Source organism: Chelonus insularis, unplaced genomic scaffold, assembly GCF_013357705.1.
Source record: "Chelonus insularis isolate UGA/USDA-ARS -01 unplaced genomic scaffold, ASM1335770v1 contig_42_pilon, whole genome shotgun sequence".
NCBI classification, from domain to species: domain Eukaryota; kingdom Metazoa; phylum Arthropoda; class Insecta; order Hymenoptera; family Braconidae; genus Chelonus; species Chelonus insularis.
This window is the reverse complement of record NW_023276578.1, coordinates 1,046,908-1,068,261: the sequence shown is the minus strand read 5'-3', so window position 1 is coordinate 1,068,261 and position 21,354 is coordinate 1,046,908. Positions and strand designations below refer to the sequence as shown.

General features: G+C 29.3%; 4 protein-coding genes across 9 annotated transcripts; 3 read left to right on the top strand and 1 right to left on the bottom strand.

Annotated features, from left to right (window-relative positions):
• Positions 1–69: 69 nt before the first annotated feature.
• On the top strand, positions 70–1,087 carry LOC118069767 (protein LLP homolog). Its single transcript, XM_035088088.1, has 4 exons — positions 70–172; positions 269–307; positions 415–587; positions 698–1,087. The coding sequence occupies exons 3-4, from the start codon at positions 428–430 to the stop codon at positions 964–966; spliced, it is 429 nt and encodes a 142-aa protein (XP_034943979.1). The 5' UTR covers positions 70–172; positions 269–307; positions 415–427; the 3' UTR covers positions 967–1,087.
• On the bottom strand, positions 1,035–7,455 carry slow (slowdown). Of its 2 annotated transcripts, XM_035088079.1 has the most exons (9): positions 7,068–7,455; positions 6,809–6,941; positions 2,965–3,027; positions 2,691–2,779; positions 2,513–2,608; positions 1,994–2,119; positions 1,799–1,891; positions 1,547–1,626; positions 1,035–1,488 (listed from the first exon to the last, which is right to left on the bottom strand). In XM_035088079.1, the coding sequence occupies exons 1-9, from the start codon at positions 7,309–7,311 to the stop codon at positions 1,219–1,221; spliced, it is 1,194 nt and encodes a 397-aa protein (XP_034943970.1). In that variant the 5' UTR covers positions 7,312–7,455; the 3' UTR covers positions 1,035–1,218. The 2 variants fall into 2 exon arrangements, with proteins under 2 accessions (XP_034943970.1, XP_034943969.1); XM_035088078.1 differs by having other exon boundaries at positions 6,809–7,455.
• DopEcR (G-protein coupled receptor DopEcR) lies at positions 1,874–20,523 on the top strand. 5 transcript variants are annotated; one of them, XM_035088080.1, is made up of 6 exons: positions 14,963–15,213; positions 15,790–15,909; positions 16,916–17,288; positions 17,624–17,843; positions 17,943–18,372; positions 18,485–18,664. In XM_035088080.1, the coding sequence occupies exons 3-6, from the start codon at positions 17,177–17,179 to the stop codon at positions 18,662–18,664; spliced, it is 942 nt and encodes a 313-aa protein (XP_034943971.1). In that variant the 5' UTR covers positions 14,963–15,213; positions 15,790–15,909; positions 16,916–17,176. The 5 variants fall into 5 exon arrangements, with proteins under 5 accessions (XP_034943972.1, XP_034943971.1, XP_034943975.1 ...); XM_035088081.1 differs by lacking the exons at positions 14,963–15,213; positions 15,790–15,909 and adding an exon at positions 1,874–2,065; XM_035088084.1 differs by lacking the exon at positions 15,790–15,909 and having other exon boundaries at positions 18,485–20,523.
• Positions 10,322–11,436, top strand: LOC118069766 (uncharacterized). The gene is made up of 4 exons (XM_035088087.1): positions 10,322–10,519; positions 10,639–10,662; positions 10,817–11,241; positions 11,307–11,436. The coding sequence occupies exons 1-4, from the start codon at positions 10,508–10,510 to the stop codon at positions 11,347–11,349; spliced, it is 504 nt and encodes a 167-aa protein (XP_034943978.1). The 5' UTR covers positions 10,322–10,507; the 3' UTR covers positions 11,350–11,436.
• Positions 20,524–21,354: the final 831 nt, after the last annotated feature.

Sequence of the window (21,354 nt, the reverse complement as noted above, 5' to 3'; positions counted from 1 at the left end):
TCGATCCATAGAAATTTACATAATTGATTTTTGTTGTAGAATTAAACATTTTTCAGGACATCACAAAGTGAGGTTACAATGGAATGTTTGAAACAACACGCATGTGTACGGTCCTTTCTGCAAGTGCTGTTAATTCTGACAACAGGCTTTGTTCAGGAACATTTTCCCACGAGTAATTGATTATTTAATACAAACATGAATTAATTTTTTTTTAAATAACTAATTTATGTTAATAATTTTTTCGATTCTTTTATTATCTATAACATAGATAAGTATTTGAAAAAGTTGTTCGAGTTTCACTTTTGAGGTTAGTCTCGCTGCTCCTTATTTACAATTGATTTTTTAATTTTTTGTTTATAATATTAATAAAATTTCTCTTTAAAATCAAGTACTAATTATTCAAAATTTTTTCAGATATTCATTAGCTATGGCTAAATCTTTAAGAAGTAAATGGCGCCGTAAGTGTCGTGCCGTAAAACGTGAACGATATGGTGCAAAAGAGTTAGAGAGATTGAAAAAAACATTAGGACTTGATGAAAGTGGTCATCAAGATGTGAATATGTCTGAAATATCTGAAATTGCTACTGGTAATTAACTATTCTTACTACAAGGCATCTTCCCTATGCTATAATTAATCAATTTTTTTGTTATTTGATGTCATAAAAAATATATTAATGATATAAAAATTTTTTTTCAGTTACTAATGTCCAAACAATCAAAAACCAATTGAATTCTGCTATTAAAAATAAAGAATCAAGCAATAACACAGAAGAAATGGATGTTGATAACAAGAGAATTTATAACAATAAAACAATGAAAGATCAATATGGAAATTATCCAGTCTGGATGAATAAAAGAAGATTAGCTAAGCATAAAAAAGGCCGGGGAAAGACGATGAAATCTACTACTAAGCCAGACAAAAGATTAACCAGAAAACAGCGAAAAAAGTTGAAAAAAGCCGACTAAGGTATTCATATTTAAATATTGACTAAATATATCAAATGTTTTTATTTTGAATATAAACTTGTAACAAGCATGGCAGTGATGTCATCATTGCTGGAATATATAATTATTGCTTATATTTAAATATGTGTATTATTAAAAATTCATTAATACATTGTTTTGATCAACGATAAAACATTTAAATTTAATATTATATATACTTAACTATTTAATTTCATAATAAGTCGATTTACTGATTTGGAAAACTTTTTATAATTATCCATCGATCACTCGACTTCGTTGTAGATTTAGTCTATGATCGAATTCGGCAAATCGTTGAGCTAGATGATCAATTCTTCTTTGTTCCAACTCAAATTTATTTTTCATATCATATACTTCTTGTCGAACTGGCCCGAATGTTTCTCGTAAAAAGTGTAGAACGTTCTTAGCAGCTAATCTTAGTTCAGCAACTTCTTCAACTGCTTGATTAACTTTGCTACTCAACTCTGTTGCTTCAGTTTCTTTTCTTTTCCCTCTGGCAAATTGCTGAAATTTTTTATTTTCATTTATTTGCCATACATTTTAAAAGAATTTTTTAACTTACTTTTTCTAACTTTGTAAGTCTTTTCATTATTATTTCGTAGTCTTTATTGACGTCTCCATCATTTACTTCATTCTCTGTATCTGTAAGACAAAAATAATCATTTACCTTTTCTTCTTTTTTTGCATTGTATCAAACTGACTCATCTCGTGGAAACTTAGTCTGTTAGTCAAGAAGGTAAAGATAGCATTCGCGAGAATTCCCTGGGCCCCATTAATGTAGTACGATACTTTATATATTAAAATGTACTCATACCATGTGGAATCATTGAAAGTGGCCTCTTCGTGGTGCTACTTAAGTCGTAATCACTTTCTAAGTCTGTTGCTTCAAATGCTGTACCATCACTGTCTGTAATAAACATTAAAAATTAACTAAATTGGTTTTTATTAAAGTAAATAATATCAAAAAAATTTCAAGTGTTTTAAAGAACTTTATAATAAATATATTTACCATTTTTCCTACAAGATTGACCATCTGGCTGTAATTGAAATCCATATCTGCAATGACATTCATAGCTTCCAGGTAAATTTCTACAAATTTGTGCACAAGGTTTTTCTGTTATGCATTCATCTACATCTATAATATTAAAATAAATTACACTATAGTATTATTTATTACACGAAACTATAAAGGTTATTTTCTATCATTTAAATATACATGAATACAATTCAATTATTTTTAAAGTACTACTTAACTTATTATGGATATATTTATAACATGATAGTATTAGAGAGTTGATTGTGATTTAATCTGTATTATAGCAATATTAATTAAGCTTTGTGAACATCATGAGATCGTTAGAATATACCATCAAAAGCTTTTCAATAATAACTTGCTCATTATTGAGTGCTCATTAAACTATTCTAATTTCGAAAAGTGCTAGAAATAAGCATTTGCTAATTCATGTTAATGATAGTATAATTATTTTAAGTATGTTGTACAGAATCAACAGTAAATTTATTATTGTACCTATTTGGCATTGGCTACCAGTGAAACCTTTGGGACAATTGCATTTCCCATGAGGACCACAAACTCCACCATTGTGACATGGAGCAACGCAGGTGGCTAAAACAATACCATACTCATTGCAAATGACAGAAAACAAATAACCACATTGTAATTATTCGTAACCGCAATGTCTACTCACGTCTATTACAGCCATAGCTTGTTCGAGTAACTTGTGACCAACCCGGACAACAAATAAAGCTTGATGTCGCTACTTCAGCGTAATAAAATCTTGAAAGACAAAAAAAAACTTATTTCGCAAGTAAACTTGGTTTTGACTAATCAGGAAAATTTAAAATATCCAAAAATATCAATATTTTTTGAACAAATCTTTTACAATTCAAAATTATTACAATTATTCAACATCACTTAATGTTTCAAATGTCTACTTATATTTAATCTATTGTTTATATTACCTTATTTGTCGATCTGAATAGTGGTGATTCACAGTTGGAATTTGTCTCGTGCATACACGTCGTCTAGAAAAAAAGATATAATTTTGATGAAAATGTCACTTAACTCTAGCCGCAAATAATGTGTGTTTAAACGAAGATTATCCCCGGCAGGTTTGAAAGACTTTAACAAGCAGTTGAGCAAGTATATTCTAGACTGTCCAATCGAGTTATTTCTGATCTCGATAGCCACTTTTGCTTATTATTTTTTGCATATTTAACTTATTAAAATATCATTTGCAATTGTTATCTCATATTTTTTTTTAACTAATATTTCTACTAGATATATTTTTATTGACTTATATTAATATTACTCTTCTACAATTGTGTTAAGTATCCTGGTCTTTTTTGTTATAGAACAATTCGTAGTCTTCGAGTACTAATAAAAAAATCAATAATTATGGAGAGTAATATTTTTTTTTTAGGTCGAGATCTTATTTAATGACAATAAATATTGATATTCTCTACTATTTATAATTAATGACCTTGTTGCAATTTTAAATTTCTCTTTTCGTGATATTGATTAATAAATTATGATCATGAGTTTTGGACTCATGAGACTGCATATAAATCAATCATCTAATCAAAATTAAGTATACTAAAATTTTTTGCCAAAGTTATAAAATGATTCATTTTTATCTAAATATTTTATAAAGATAAAACAAAAGTTTAATTATTGAATGCAGAAAAATTAAATTGAAAAAAAAATGAGAAAGAAAATGTTCTTTTTAACTTGAGAAAATGGCTTATAGTCTATGTTTTTTAGATATTTATTGATGATCTAATAGACCTGAAAAGCAATAAACGTCCTTCTGAATGACTTCAGTAACCTCTGAGAACAATTTATTCGCAAAAAATGTCTCCTCAATCTTAGTAATCCTATGAGACTTTTTTTTTTTATTATTCTTTACTCTTCACACGACCTTGGTTTTTTTTTTTTATTTTTTTATGAGTGTTGAAAGAATCAAGATAAATAATTTAAAGATAACGTGAACAAATTTTCGGATCACTTTCAAAGCTCTCAATCTATTATATCTATCATACATGGTATATTAGTGATAAAATTTAGTCACTGAATAGTTGACTTTGGAAAATGTGAGTCAAAGATATAAACTTAAGTAAAGAAATAAAGAAGAAAAAAGTGAAACAAGTAGTCTTTACATCCGTCATTTTCAATTGACTAAGCTGCAGCTACACAGTGATAAATATGCAAATAAAAAAAAAAGCTGCTGAAGTGCTACTTGAAAATTAAATCTGATTATTCTCATCAACCTTTTTACACTGTTGATTAATATGAATATTAGTAAGCAGTTGAATTAATTATTCTTCATGAAACATAAATTTAGTACAAGCAATATTTCTTTATCCATCGATAAGAACTGTCATTATATTAATAATTAATAATTTTATCAATGTTTCACATTAATCTTATAAAATTAAATGATAAAAGCTATTATTTACTGGTATTTAAATTTCTGATCTCTTACATAAAAAAGAAATAAGAGCCTGTGAAAGAATAAATATTCTTTAAAAATTTCCAGGAAGACGTGTTTATACGCCTCATGTTCTGTATTCTTACATTTGCATATCCATGATCTTTTACTTTTCCTTTTAACGCATTAATCTTATAAACACTTTAACTGAATGCATCAAATCTGACGCAGATTTAAAGATCGTTTACTCAGTAGACTGCATGCAAACACAGTGCTAATTTCAGAATTTTTATTTTACATGTATACATGATAGTTTATTCACATGTGAGAGTCATTTAGTTTATGTTAGGCTTCGTGGTTGATTCTCTGGTTTACCAAGACTTACAGATAATTCTCCAGCTACTCTTCAACTCTGAAAGCTCAACAGGAGCCCTCCAGGCTCTTCCTGTGCTATCAGTAGCATCGTGCGAGAATTCCCAAATTACAAAATTGCTTGATGACTGGTTTGTTGGACAATCTAAGTAATTGCTTGCCAACTTGGTGCCAATAAGGTGCTTGACATATGTCATTATACTTCTATCATCTTATTTCTCATCGCATAAACGATTTTATATGCAAAATTTTACTGGAAATAATTTATCATGAATCCATAAAAATACATTTATGAGTTTTTCTATTATTATCATAGTCATTACAGTCGATAGCAAGACTAAACTATTTAGTCTATTTGCTAGTAATAAAATTCTTGGTTTTTGAAGTTTTTTATTTTAAGAAAAGTAAATTATTGATTTAAAGCTGATCTTTTTTTAATTTATTTATTTCTACCAACATAAAATTACTATATTTTCAAAGTAATAAATTAGCACTTCAAAGCTTGCTTCAACTTTACAAATGATCTTCTGAAAACAGGGTATTTGATATTCATAAGACCATGTCTGATTATAATAAATACAACTATTTTGAATGATGCTTTTATTGAATATCATAGAAAACATTTTCCCCAGAAAATATGTAAATTTACGGGAAATGAAAGAATCCTTGATAATCTGAAGAACCTTGAGTTTGGTCTTCGTGTTTAGTGCCACATTGTTTCTAGCTAATATGTGGAAGGAAAGAACTCGTTTTACTGCATCGGGTTTACCGACAAAGCTGGTGAAAAGAATTGTAACCTTCTGCCATTCCATACTTGTTTAATCGTTTCTCTCATACTCGCTTCAATTACTTTTCTGTCAATGAACTAAATTCATGGAGTATTTCAAGGATTCTTTCATCACATATCAAACAATTTTTATTCAAATAATCCTATTGAATACTCTTTCCATTTTCACTATTATTCTCATCTAATCTATCTTTAATCTATTCAAATATAATTTATAGGCAAATTTGATTTAATCTTTTACAATAAAATATTTGTTTTAATGCTTATAATGTAACTAGTTAATACTTATAATGCATCATCGGAGTAACTGTACTAGATAGTTCAACGTGATATTCTCTGGCAGCAAACTACCTCTTTGACCCACGACCTATTCATTTTGCTTCCCATTCTCGTCACGGGAAACTCTGTGTAGTTGAGTTAATCAATTTATGCTTTCCGGAAATCACGATACTAAAGTTTTACGCTAACATCTTATTAAAACATCATGTTCAGCCAATGGAAGCAATAAAACCATAATCATCAATAATACATTCTACATCACATCCATTTAATAATAGCACTCTATCATTAACAGTTCATTATTTTCATAAAAACAACATTCTCATGTTTTTTTGACAGAAAAAAGAATGAAATATTTTTTAACACATTTCATTTATGTTGTTCAAAAAGATAAGTAGTGATACTAGACTTAAAGTATGAAGATAATGATAAAATTGATCTCTTTTTGAAAACTAAAATAAGCAAATAATTTATTTTATCGAAGAGAATATGAGTTTGTATTTATTTATATGACTTGACTTCTCTTTCGTTTATTCTTACTGGAATCAACTGTACTAGAGACATAAATTATGAACAATTTCTAGGCAGTCGACAGAATTCTATTTAACTGCTAATTGCAATACCTAGAAAGTGTATATATATGCAAATAAAATTTATCTAAAGTGATAAAATTATGAAGCATAATATTAAATAGAGCAGCATAGTATTATGGATGTTATGATCAAGAAGTATCAAAGAATTACTTCCTGGATAGAAAGCCAATCGATCAATCTATTAATCTCTTCTATGACTAGATATATACTTTGATGGTAGTTAGCTGATTTACTTAGCTTAGTAGCTAGTTAGTGAGACTAAGCTTCAAGTTTCCGCAATCGATACTCAACATCTGATGATGTTTCATCCAGATTACTACCTCCTGATGACCATGCAAACTCACCCAGTGTGGTGTCTACTATATGGAGCTGTTGTAGTTGTAAATCCCACATTAAAAGCATCTCTCGGTCCTACAGTTGCACGATCTCCGTGGTAACCAGCATAAGCTACGGCCCTGGTACCAGAATATTCAGCAACTGCAACAGCAGTTAATTTTTCAGATGACTTCTTCGTCTGATCTTCAACCTGATGATGCACAGGCTTCAGAGTTTCACTTTCTATTCGCTCAAACGATCGTTTATCATGAGAATGGTGAATGTTACTTTCAGACTCATGGCTTTTTGCAACTCTTAGAGGTGATTCATGCACTCGAGAATGATGGAATGATCTTCTGCCTTGATGCCGATGCCAAAGGGGCCAATTAGTACGATGATTGTTCTGTGGATCAGAATCCTGATTGTTGGATTGTTGTAAACCAGTAGCACTTACACTGAAGTTCAAAGTCACTGAGATAATGTATATTAAACTTGTTAAGACTGCTATGTAGCTTCTGATAGTGATGTACATGTTGATAGTTTAATAATTATAACTGATGTTCAAAGTCACATGGTCATATTAATCCTTAATCCTTAAAGATCATTTGAATAATTGATGTTAAATAAACGAGATTGGATGTGATAAATAGAGGAGAGAAAATTGTCCGAAGGCAGTAGAAACACTACTGAAACGAAAGACACGAAAGAGTTGAGTCTCCACGTGCTTGAGTTGTTGGTTCTACTCCCCACCAATGTAATCTTGGAACTCTGGCAGTTCTTTACTTCTACTTTTCTCTCTTGCATTCATTCTCCTGCTCTGGACCTTTTTTTATCTCTTTCTTTCCTGATCTCCTGCTTCACGATTCTCTATAGTTTTCTTATTGTGGTTGGGGTTCAGTGGCGGTTGTAGGAACCGACTCTGGGCTTTGACTATCTTCATCCTTGAACATTCAAGAATCGCTTAAGAGAAAAATATATATCTTTACGCTTTTACCTGATATTTTTATATATATATGTTGTCAGTGACAATTGATTTCTGATTTGTTGTTATGACTTTCTGGCGTCAAAGTGTATATAGGATAAAGAAACTGAAAATAATCTGATGGCTTCTATTTTACACTTCGATAGATACTTGTCATGCAACTATATGTTCATATATCCTTGAATGAGTTTATTTGCTGTTGAGTCGACAGGACAATGCACCCAAGCGTTTCTCCAGTCTACTGACAGTAACTGTTTTGTATCTTTGAGTATGATAAAGGTGTCATGCTTTAGGTACTGATGTATATGGTATTATATACTGTGAGTCATGAAAGTTTTGCACGCATGTTTGAAAATAAAATAGCTGTAAAACCAGTATCATACTCATATAATGCCCACGACCACGTCAAAGATAAAGCTTTTGATTCTTTTGCTTTCTTCCTTCATTGCAAATTTAACGAATCATAAACATGGATATTAATGGTTACTCCGAAGTATCAATAAATTAAGAAAAGCCAAAATTATCTACCCAAGATTATTTATCAATTGAAGTACTTATGTAGCATGTTTATACCTTTTTTCCTGCTAAATAACATATTGATGATTCTCTCATTTATGAAAGCTAAAAATATAAATCTATGTATTCAATGACTTCATTAAATTTCAAATGTTTATTCAATTAATTGCGGGGATCGATATAAAATATAATTTAGTAAATTTTGCAAACGTCAACAAATTAATTAAGAACAGTGAACTCAATCGATTGGAAAAACATGTCTCGGTTAGGAATTTTATTTAAATGAATTCAATAATCCGCTATATCGTGTCATGTATCTTGATAAATGTCTAACCAAGTGTAAAATGCTTCTTTCAGCAACAACGTGTAGGTCGAAGAATTTAATTCCATGTGCTAGAAGCAAGATTTTGTGATCGCCTATAGACACATTGGAGAGTTCCTTCGAATTCTCAAGATAGGCAATAGATACTTATCATCAAATAAGAGAGAGAGAAAGACAATTTCCTCAACAAAGAGATCTTCAATGTACTCTCGGGGTCACGTCGCCAGCAGTCTCGGTGCTTTTTCAATGATGTTCCTAAGGTTGTATAAGAATCGATTCTCATTATTCCGTACCACGAACTGTCTAGATATTATCTCCAAGTGGTGACTGGATTTATCGAGTGTTACAATGGGTCACAGGTCAATCACGTTCTTAGTAAATTGCTTTCCGACAATTTTACCTACAAATAATTCTGTTTTTTTGTTCAATCCATCACCTTGATATGAATCATCAAACCGTAGGATTTTTTGTTCAAAATAAAAGCAATAAAATAGAATTAATATTCAGATTACAATAGATTTAGGTGGAAATCTAAAAGAGGAAAAAAAATTGTAGATAGAGATTTTTTATAGAACACTTCTATCTGTGCTACTGGATTGAAAGCCATAAATCTCTTCGATGAACGGAAAATACTAGGGATATTATTCACCCCCTTACTTCCTCATTTATTGAGTAGATATAAATTGCTTCATAAGGAAATTAGTTTGTGAACTATCTCCAACAAAAAAATGTTTGAAATTATTTTTTACAATTTTTCCAATTATCAAAGTTTTCTTTGGTTAGAGAAATTAATTAAAATTTTTATTATGAGTTTTAATAACCTCATCAAGTCAATTAAAAATGTTTATTAGATTTATTTTTATTTGATTAATGCTATTATTAAACTTTCTCTGAATGTCGTAAAGTAAATTTTTCTCTTAGTATATCCACTAGAGAGTGAAAAATGTACATACTTGTTTTGTCGAAAAGAATGAACTTTAGACAACTACTCTGTATTATCCTTGAATGTCAAGGTCAGGGATGCACTGTTAAGTTTGCCAACTCGAAAGATCAATGTTGGTACACGCGATCTTGGCAAACTACTGGTATCAGTAAATGAATTGAACATTTTAAATGTTAATTCATGAATTGTTGAGTGATAGATGCAATGAAAAGAAGTAGATTGATATAAATTATTCATTTTGAATTAATGACAAAAAAGCGCAATTTCTTTGAATTCAATGGAATAAAAGGGGGGAAAAAGTAGAGCAAAAAGCTAGCTTTTTCTTGCAACTAGATGACCTCGGGAGGGCTGATGGAAATGGTCTAGGGGTGAGATGAAGAAAGTGAACAGAGTGAGAGCAAGATAGATAGAAATGAAGCTCTTACAGACCATGTATATATCCAGGTTCTGACCTACTTACACGACGAACCTGTGACGTTTAGGGATTGGGGGTTTACTTGATGGTAAATCTAAAGTAGAAAAGAGCTTAAGCGTGTTTGAACACCTGCAAACAATTTAATTTACTTCGAACAACCTCATACATCCATCTCTTATACATTTTTTTCTCTGTTATATAATATAAAACAATTATTTTCCTTCCAATTTCAAAAATAAAAACAATTTATTGGTAAAAAAAATATTTAAAAGTGATATTATTTTTGCTTAATAGAATGGTCAAGAGAACAAAGCAATTCAACATTTGACTAACGTCAGACAGTTGTCAAAATTATTTAGTTTTGTATTTTATTTTTACTGTTTTTTAATTAATTTTTTATGAAGCATGTTTGTGAAAAATAATACATAAATTCTTGTTTATATTGAATGAAAAATATCAAGAGTTAATCGCAGAACATAAGTAGTTAAATCATTTATCAATAAAACGTGTGCTCTCTACAATTGAACTATAACAGGATCACCACCAACTGATGACGTTGAAAGTAACAAAAATTTAATTCATTCTTCAGAGCATACCTCTAATCTCAATCAATAATTAATCCTTCTTATTTACGTCTATTCTGCGTTTCTACCCAATTACCAACGATTTGGTTTCCAAAAGTATCTTAGAAAGTGGATCCATAAGGTCAGAATAAATTGAATTTGCTGAAAAAGTTTTATTATTAGATCATAGTTAATAGGTTTTTATTTATTATCTCAAAATATCTTAAGCTAATTAACTTATAGTATTTCTATAAATGATTTAATGAATTAATTGGATAATCAATTAAATAAAATAGATGTTATTTCTCTGGTCACGAGAGCCAACCCCACGTCCTAAAGCCACTTCTTGGTTTGCCTGGCTGACAACAGTTGTTTTACTTTGGGGTTTCCGCCGTCGATTACTCAAGACCATTCGTGTGATGTCACCTTTGCGATTTCTCAAAAGATTACATGCCCCAGTCCAATCATTACCAAAACTAATGGAAACTCCAATGACTTCTCCAAAGACTGATAAACACGTTAGCCTTATCTTACATCCTAAGTACGGTCTAGATGTCAAACGTCAGAAGAAACCATTGTATACACCTCAATTATGTTCTGGTGATGGACCTCATGTGTCCAATCATGATGATATGATTGAAACAATTGAGGAAATTTATTACAGAGTAACTAGAAGTGGTCGAGTTTATGGACAATACCCAAATAAAGTCCCTCTCTCAATGTAAATTTTATCTTTCGATTATTCATTTTATTTTATATCTACAATTTAATTTTATATATTTACAGTTTCAAAAGAAGATTAAAAAAATTAAATCATTTGGTTAAGTAGTCCATTTAAAAACTCATCAAAGCTTTGATGCATTTTAAGTAGCTGAGGATTAAAAACATGAAAAAACTTTTCATAATTACGTATTATCATTACATAATATTATATCAACTTGAAATAAAACTTGTTTTAATGCTTTCAAGCTTTTACAAATAGTTTTCTGTCTACTGACAAATCAATCATTTAGCTATTTCCATAACAATAGGGTTCTGCTTCAAAAGACAATTCCCTTTTTTCACCAAACTTAAGCCTTGGTATAATTTAGAAGATATAGTCGTATCATATAAAAGCTTTTAGAATTTGCTTTCTATAGAATATATATATATATATTTCTCTTTCTCTTCATGTAGAATAATATCACGTTAAATATAGCTATCCTAAAATCGTTAGAGCTAAAGTTGTGTGGGCCTAGTAAATTTCCTTTCTCCTCAAGAGTAATTAATTATTCTTTGGATTCTATTTAATTACATATTATCATTTTTCACTTAATGAAGCTGAAAATAATGATCCTTTATTTTAATTATTCAAAAAAATCGTATTATTTTATTATTATTCCAGTAAATTTATGATTAAACTTATTTTTTTCTCATTTATTTTTATTCCTTCTTTAAATTGACTTTATTTTAACAACATCTCATTTCAGTAAAAAATTTCATTAAAAATAAAATGAAAAAATGACATAATATTCTAATACGTTGAGTATCAAGTTCTGATGAAAATCCAGTTACATTTATATCTCTGAATAATTTTCTATTTTTCAATTCCATGCGTATATCACAGTTGTCATCGAGTTTCAAGATGAGTTTTTTCAAGAAAATTGAATGAGTAAGAAGTAAGATAGATTGAAGAAGACATCGAGTTGTGAATTGCGATTATCTACTGACTGAACATCGCGTCCTCAACCTACTTTCAATCTGACTCGCAAAGCCGATTGATAAAGACCTTCGTAGTCTCAACTCATACCTCTTTTATGATTCCGTTGGTATCGTAGATCAAACAGACGTTGAGGATAACACTGAGGAAGCCTGGCGCCATTTTCGACCCTCTTATGTGCACTCCTCACACAACTGTCCTCTCTTGCCCCGTCTAGCTAGATCAATAAGCATCGCGTGCGTTCGAAGGGTCTAGGACAACCCCTTCTTCGTCGTTGCTTCTCCTATTCTTTTCTTGAATGCTTTACACTATTGTAAACGTTTTCTAACTTTTCTTAAGTTTTCTACGCGACTGGAATATTCTTCAGTAATTGCACTTGAATGTGTGTTGTTGCTGAAGAGTTCACTTCTTTTCTTTACTCTGTTTGTTGAGAAACCAATGAACCATTTTTCTTCTTGATAGCAAACAAATTTGTTTACACTGATTTTAGGATTTAGTTCCTTTCAAATAAAATCCATCAATAGTTGATAGTAAATATCTGTTTAATAGATGGTAAATGGTTTTTAGAACAATTATTGTAAGATTTTTTTGGAGCTACAATAAATGACAGTTGAGGTTTCCACTGGCTTAATAAAAAAAAGATATCTGTTGGGATGTTTTATGTTCAATTAAATGATTCATTTAAAGATCATTTCTTAAGCTAAATGAAGATTTGTTAATAGTTGTTAATAAATTTTATCAAGCATCAAATGTCAAAATTTAATTCATAAAAAAGGTAAGAAATATTAAATAAAACTTGGCTGTATATAAAAATATTATAAAATATAGTAGTTTAGAACCAATCAACACAGATTAAATGAGTTTAAAGAATTAATGAGTAATTAAATTGAACAAAATGACTTAATAAACTTTGATAAAATTATATTACAAGAATGTATGATATGTCATGTCATCTATCAATATTGTTTTATATTTATTTGATGGAGATTTGATGATTGTTAATAAAAAATATTTATATTGAAAAAAAGTTTTTAAATATTTAAAATTTATTTATATGATATACTATAGAATGAATCTTGTTTTTCAGTCTATCAGTAGTCTATTAGTTTAATGAATGAATTATTTGTCTGACAAAAAACAAATTGAGTGAATGATAACTAAAAGAATGACTATGATAAATTTAATTTTCATTTTTTAAGTTGTTTTTTCTTACTCTAAAAACACCTTCTCTTCCTGCTTACTTATGATTATTCAGCAGAATTCAATAAATCTCCTATTGATCAGTGTCATTAGCACCTGACTTTTTTTCTAGAAGAAAAATGATCAGTAAACACTTGGATTTATTTATATCCTTTATTCTAGGTTGTTGTCTTTAAACAAAGTACACATTCACTTTTATACAGACAAATTTAAAAGTTTTTTTTTGTCATATTAAAAATAATGATTTCAAAGCTTTCTTGGAGATGCTATTATATTACTATTATTAGTCAAACAATGGTGTCCTAGAAGTTTCTTATCAATGATGTACCAATTTAAGGGAATATAATGCTGCAGGAAGGTTTGAGAATGAACATAATCAGAACATTATGAGTATATATGTGTGGAAATGTAGTATCGTCATAGAAGTTGAATGAAACGTAACTGTGCCAAATTTGATTCAGGTGAGTGAGCATTGATTCATGTTTCAATAACGATCAATCTTTGCCAAATAGAAAGCCTTGTTCACCTTGTAAGTGTGAACTTTAGATGTTTATTATCAAACTTTGATTATAATCAGACAAAAAAAAACCTGGTAATTTTGTTTAACACAATTCATTAAATGTCTATCAGCACTAACACCATGGGTGATTTTCCTTAAGAAACTTTAATTAAGTCATCAAAGTTCATGAAAAGAAACAGGAGGTCTTGAATGTACAACAAGGAAGAGATTATTTTTCAGCCTTTTAAGCTTGATTGAATGATGTCACGCTCTGTAATTTTCTACATAAATGTTATAGTTGAATAAAGTAGTGGAAAACTTGATAATATTTTATAACAATTACATTATATCCAACACACTTAACTTTTTCGATTAATTTTTGGTCAATACTATAAATATAAAACAAAGTCATTCAGTTTATTATCAAAACTCATTCTATTTCCCTTTGATAAAAAAAAAGTGGTCTTAAATTAATAAATGGGGTGGGTTTATAATAATACCATTTAAAAAGAGCTAAAGAAATAAAATATCTGATTTGATAAATGATAAATAAAATACATGTTGATTGTTATATCATTATTTTTTGATTATCAAAAAAATTAAACTGGAATTTTAATTAAATACTTCCAGTGGAAGTTAAATTGATAATTTAATTAAATCTTTCTGAACAAAATTATTTTTTCAATAGAGTCAATAGTTATGATATTGAAAACATTAATTATCAATAAATATTTTTTTTTTTTGGTAACATCTTTTTCTTTATCTTTATTATGAATGTTGTTTATGTAAGCAACTCCAGTATATCTAACAAATAAAAAAATATAAAAAACAATAGTGGGTTATAAATTCGATAGGAAAATCGCCGTCAGTTGGTATCGTACTTTGGTAGCGAGATGTGAGAGGGGATATATTACTCGTGCACGGTCACGGCGAATGCGCCACCCCAAGAGAATAGAAGGTGGTCAGAATGTCGACGGGGGTTGATTTCGCGCAAGCGTTGTTGGTGGTGTATCGATACCTAGGCGCCCGGGCCACGGCAGTGAGCGAGAGTGCCTGAGTCAGTAGTAAAACCAAAGCTAGTCAGCCGCGTTCTTCGCGGGAAAATATTTCCAATTATTTTCATCTTGTTAGACTTGATTTTTTTCCCCATCTAATACCATTTAAATATACGCTTAAATCATTACTGAACTTATTATACAAGTGATGTTGTTATCATTTTGGTGATTAAATTAATTTAATATTTGCGAAATTTTTTGCAAATTGGCAACGTGCAAGCTCAGTATGAGGGTTAAAAGGTACGTGAGACAAAACGCGGGCATCAAAGATGGCAGTGGTTTGTAGTAGGGAGATATGGAGCTTTTAGGGATGCTGTAAACTGAAAAATTTAATTTCAGTCTTTTTTTTTTGTCTATTAATATTAAAATATTGTTTAGAGTTAATTAAAAAATATTTTCATTCATTTGTTGATAATTAAAATTAATTTTTCTTTACATTTTTATTCAACTTAATTTTTTTTATCAGCTCTTGATTAAATAAACTTTAAAATTGGTCAATTATTTTTAATCACTTGAGTCTTTCTTGAAAATGAATAAACAATTATTTATTTTCTCTTCTAAACTATATAATTTATTTAGAACAGGCAATTGTAAGTGGTGAGAGTGCAGGGTCACGAGCTTAAATAATATTAGAGATTATTAGCAATTTCTTGAAACAATTTTACTATTTTGTTTATTATTTTAATTTGAAAAAAAAACAGTGTAATAAATTGGTTGAACAACGCAATCTCATTCGAGGAATCTTAAAATAATTAAAGAAAACGAAGGAAATATAGGAGTGTATTCTAGTTGTAAAACTTTCGATTTCCTTGACAGATTCCCACGCCAGAGTGTAGGTCAACACATTCTTAGTTAGACATAAATAAATAAAATTTGATCGATATTTCACCAACAACTTTCAAGGCAATTTTTCAAGAAAAAACAATACATGATAAGGTATTTGTTATCATGTATAATTATCCATAGTATAATATATCAATAGAAGGGTGTTAGGTGGTAAAGAAATATAACTCTATAATCTTCTGGTTTACAAGGGGCTTCCGTAATCCGCTTTTCATGTAACTGACTCCATAGTATCGCATGTCCATGCGGCAAGATTTACTTAACGACTCCACAATTACTTTCGAACATAGCTACCATGCTGCTTTACTATTGTGCATCGACATGGTATCATTTAATTATCATTAAACATTTTTTCTTTATTTTATTGTTGATAATAACATTTATTAAATTGAAAAAAAATTGAAATTATTTGATTTATTATTATATATCTATTTTTTATTTGACAGCTTATAGTTAATTCCACTTTTTTTTTTACTATGAAGAAATTTATGCAATATTGAATAGAAAATTAAAATATAATAGTAAATTCAACTATTTCATTTCTCTTAGTGATATTTATTGTAATAATGCATATTTTATTTCATATGTATTTTTACACGGAAGCTTTCTGATTTCGATCAACGATTAATAAATCATGTGTCAGTGGTTTCTGATTGGGTAATTGAGCAATTTTACTCATGCAATTAAAGTTTTTATTCTCATGATAGAAATAGTGTAAAATGCAATTAAAATTGTTGTTCAATCAATTTATCTTTTACAAATTGCATTTTGTTACACGAATATTTTTTTTTTATAAATTATTATTATTATTATTATTTTTTTTTAACATTTAAAATTAATTAATAATAATGTATTATTTTAAAAAATAGTATTTTTAGAAAGTTTACATTACCATTATTATAATTTTGCTCACCTCATTCTAATACTAATGTAAAATAGCTTTCGCGTTACTTTCATCAAGATAAAAATGTCACGTATATTAAAGAGATGAATGAAAATTACATGTGTACTTTTTTTTTATGAATGACTTCTTGAAATAAATGAGTACATGTCACATATCAGAAGAAAAAATCTCTAATTATTCAAATGTTTATTGCAGTGAATTATTAAGGTGGATGACACTAGAGGAATTAAGAAGAAGGCAATATTGGACTGCTATAGTGGTGTAGGAACGACGGGGAATTTTGGACATCAAGAAGTAGTGGATCCTGATTTAGCTGGAGAACAGAACAAAAGAATTCTGAGAAGATTTAAGAAGAAGTGGTGGTCCTGAAGTGTGAGTGGAGGTTAAAAAGAGTCAGGGTGAAGGGCTAAGTAATCTAAGGTTGCGAGGGGGGATGCAGCGAGAAGGGGTGGCGGCATGGACGAGCCCTCGGTGGAGGCTCTTATGCAGGCGGGCCTCATCTTCGTCGTCGGCGTCGCCATTATCCTCTCGAATCTTCTTATCATTGCCACTTATCTCAACTTCCGTGGTAAATGTTACAACAATTTCATTATTTCATTCTTTTTTTATACTCTTTGATACGAATCCTTATCAAAGCAGAAGTCTTAAGATAAAAAATTTGATGATAATTATTATTTTTTTCTTTATAGAAAGATTGAAAAAAAAAGAAAAATTCCTTTGAACTTATTTTTATAATTTTCTAAGTAAAGATAAATCAATTACTGAAGAAATGAATAAAATTCAAATTACTCATATAACTCTAAAGGATGATTCATTTTCAATTTAGAGTTAATTACATTTCTCTGATGTTATATCTAATATTTAGGAAAAAAAATTTTTATTAATGATTGGTTTTCTGTTAAGGTCCCTCCGAGGTGATAAATTACTACTTGCTGTCATTAGCGACAGCAGACTTACTCTGTGGTCTGCTAGTCGTCCCACTCTCTGTGTATCCAGCTTTAGTAAGAAGATGGGTCTACGGAGATATTGTCTGCCGGCTCGTCGGCTATTTGGAGGTCACTCTTTTGGCTGTATCTGTTTACACTTTCATGTGGATCTCCGTCGATCGCTATTTAGCTATCAGGTAATATTAATCAACCTTATTAACATTCCTTTATTCACTAATTTATCAAATTACCAATTGATAATTAAACTTATTATCATACATCTTTTTGTTTCTCAGAAAACCTCTGCGTTACGAAACTGTACAAACAAAGACTCGTTGTCAATGTTGGATGGCTTTCACATGGATAAGTGTAGCCATGATGTGTTGTCCACCACTGCTTGGCTTCAACAAGCCAATTTTCGATCGTGAGGCTTTTATTTGTATGCTAGATTGGGGCAACATGGCAGCCTATACCATAACCCTGTCAATTCTTGTACTTGGTCCTTCGGTAATCACCATCGTTTACACCTACTGTTACATATTTTCGATGATGAGAAGACTAAGGTCGGGTGTACCTATTCATGACAAGGAGTATGCGACTGCTTTATCAGAGAATCTCTCTAATCCCAGTCACATCATGTCCTTTGTGCTGGTAATGGCATTCTGGATGTCATGGGCTCCTTATGCTGGCCTCAGGATTTATGCCAGTTTCAATGGACCACCTCAGGTAATTTTTTATACATAAATCAATATTGGTTTATTTTTTATTTCTCTACTATCAAATTAAAATTAATTGAATTTTAAGATAATAATATGAATGATTTTTTGCATCTCCAAAGGTTCCATTTCTTCAGTTTGCTGTTGTATGGTTTGGTGTAACAAATTCATTCTGGAAAGCAGTTGTCCTTGGGACTTTGAGTCCACAATTTCGTCTGGCTGCTCGAGTATTATGTCTCACATTGTGTTGTCGTCACAGGAGACTACCACCAGAGCTTCTAGGCCTTGATGATGATGATTAAATCTATCACCGTATCCTCGTGCGCGCATTCCTAGTGCATCGCTGCTTTCTTTAATCATCGGTCGACTTCACGCTCATTCAAACGACTAAACTTAATTCAATAAAAACTACTCTATAAATTAGAAAGCAAATTTAGTTATTTTTGCATAGATTTTTCAATTAAGATATCTTAAATCAAAAAATATATATTTCAATGTTAAATTGTTTTTAAAAAAAAAAAAAAAAAAAAAAAATATTCCATTTTTGAAAAAGAATAATAAGTAGATGGAATTAGTTTGCGCGAGGTCTAGACCGATTTTGTCATTTAACTGTAAATTAATCTTAAGATAATCTCGCTTCGCTCAAATTAGGATCTATTAATTGAATTTGATCAGCGTGATGACCGAAAAGTGCGCGTGCGAATAGGTAACAGTGTGAATAAATAAAAAAAAAAAAACAAAATTCAAGAACAAAAGATAATAAAGAAACAAAAATTGAAAGCAAATGTTCAATAATCGTTGTCTATTTACATCATAGGAACACGCTCAATAAATGTCGTAGAAGGCTAAAAACAACTCAAAAAAAAATTTAATTGATAATTAAAATAATAGTTTATTAATGTGAATTGCCAGTGCGAATGTCACGTAATGCAGATGTGGCATTAAAATTAAAAACAAATGCGAGTTAATTAATTACAAAACACCAGTTTCGCTCTATTGATCGTGTTTATAATAATTCTAGAATGCTTTTTCTAATACGCTTTTAACTTTTATTCTAATAATAACACGATCAACTATATTTGAGAGTACTTTATTCTCGTGGAAAAAAATTGCTTCATGAAATGAAATATCAATAAAATTTCAATCTTTACATCTAAAATCATTTAAACGATAGTTAAACATACATTTATTGAGAGCATGTTTAGCTCATTATGTTGCATTTACCGTCATCTGTTGCTCGACTTTTGTGATAAATTATCAATACAATGCAATAATAAGAATCTGTTGATAATTATAAATTTTGTTAAATTCATAAAAAATGTTTAATATTAATTTTAAATCTAAGCTGTTAAGTTTTGTAAAAATAAATAAATTCTATTAGAAATATGAAGAAATGTTTCATGTATTCACAGAGGATTTTAAGTGATTACATGACGCAAATGTTAATCGGAATACATATAAAAACTTCCATGTAAGAGATTGTATAAGAAAGAAGCCGAGCAACAGACGATATTTTACTACGTCGCAGTCATTTTTGATTATCTAATATGACGTAATAAATGAAAATATTTAATGGTATAACTGGCAGCTAAAGCGTAGCGCAATCAAGAGTTGTAAGACTCTAGTAATTTTTGTTCGTTATTCTAAACAATAAAGTATTAATATTATTTTAATAATAAAAAATTCATAAAATAACTAATTGATGGGAGTATGAAAATTGAGAAGAGAACAAATGACCTTAATAACACTCTCCGGCTTTCAATTTTTTTTCCACTGGACCGAATTTATTCAGGAGGAAAGACAATATTGATTTTCTAAAGCAGGCCTCGATTATTTTGATGCCACTTTAAATCCTTCATAAAACTTTTTAAGCATGAATATTCATTAAAATTTGCCGGAGTTACTCATAATCGGTTCAAAAATATAACAAAAATTCAAAAGCAGTATAAAAAATCTAAGTTTTTTAGTTATAAATACTAGAAGTGGAAGCAGCAGGACTGCCACTTGTCATCAAGGTTCGTGATTTTATTGTCGATGCAATTATAGAAAATGTAAAAAAAAAAAATAGAAAAAATATTATAAGTGTATTGGTAGATATTAATAATAAAATCAATCGTGTAAATAATGTTATAATAATTATAAACAAAAATATATAGGTGTATAAATAAGTAAATAAGTTTTTGAAAATAATTTTTTAGAAATTCATCACATGTTATGTTCAATTTTATTTATTGAATGAAGTTAATTATAAAAAGAAAAAATTAATCTTTCAAGTTTTAAATGAAAAAAACTTAGAAATTAATTGATAAAAGAATAAAATTAATTTTTATTAGATATGATAATAAATTTAAGAAACGAAGAAGAAAGTATTTCAAAATATTCAGTAGAATAGAAATCAATGTTTTCGCTCAACCAATTGTTTATTTTTTAAAAATTGTTTGGATTCTTTCATTGAACATATTTTACTGAAATAATTTCAACAGACTAAAGTATAGATAAAACAACGATTATCGATTTTATTAAAGTCTCTGTCATGTTGCCAAACATAGCAGTATTAAATTTCTCAGTGATGTGTGTATTAAATAGCAAAATTTCTAAAAAAAATTCTGCTGAGAGCCGGAGGGTGTAAAAAATAATAAAAACTTATATAAATACATTAAAAAAAAGAAAAAAAAAGAAAAATTTAAAAAGATTTGAGATTATAATAATGTTAAAATTATAATAAAATCGAGAGAGAAATAATTCCTGGCAGTTTCTCAGCCTCCGGATTGGAAAACTCCCTTAAATTTTTGTACCTAGCCACTAATTTTATACTAGTTTTGTAAGATACTTCATTGTTTATATGATTTCAACTAGATAATGATAGAAATATGTAAATTATAGAAAATATTAGGAATTATTTTAAAACAAAATTTTGAGGCTGTTCAGAAGCTACAGGGATAATTTAATTAATTAATAACAATTATTTAATTATACTGATAACAATAAAAAT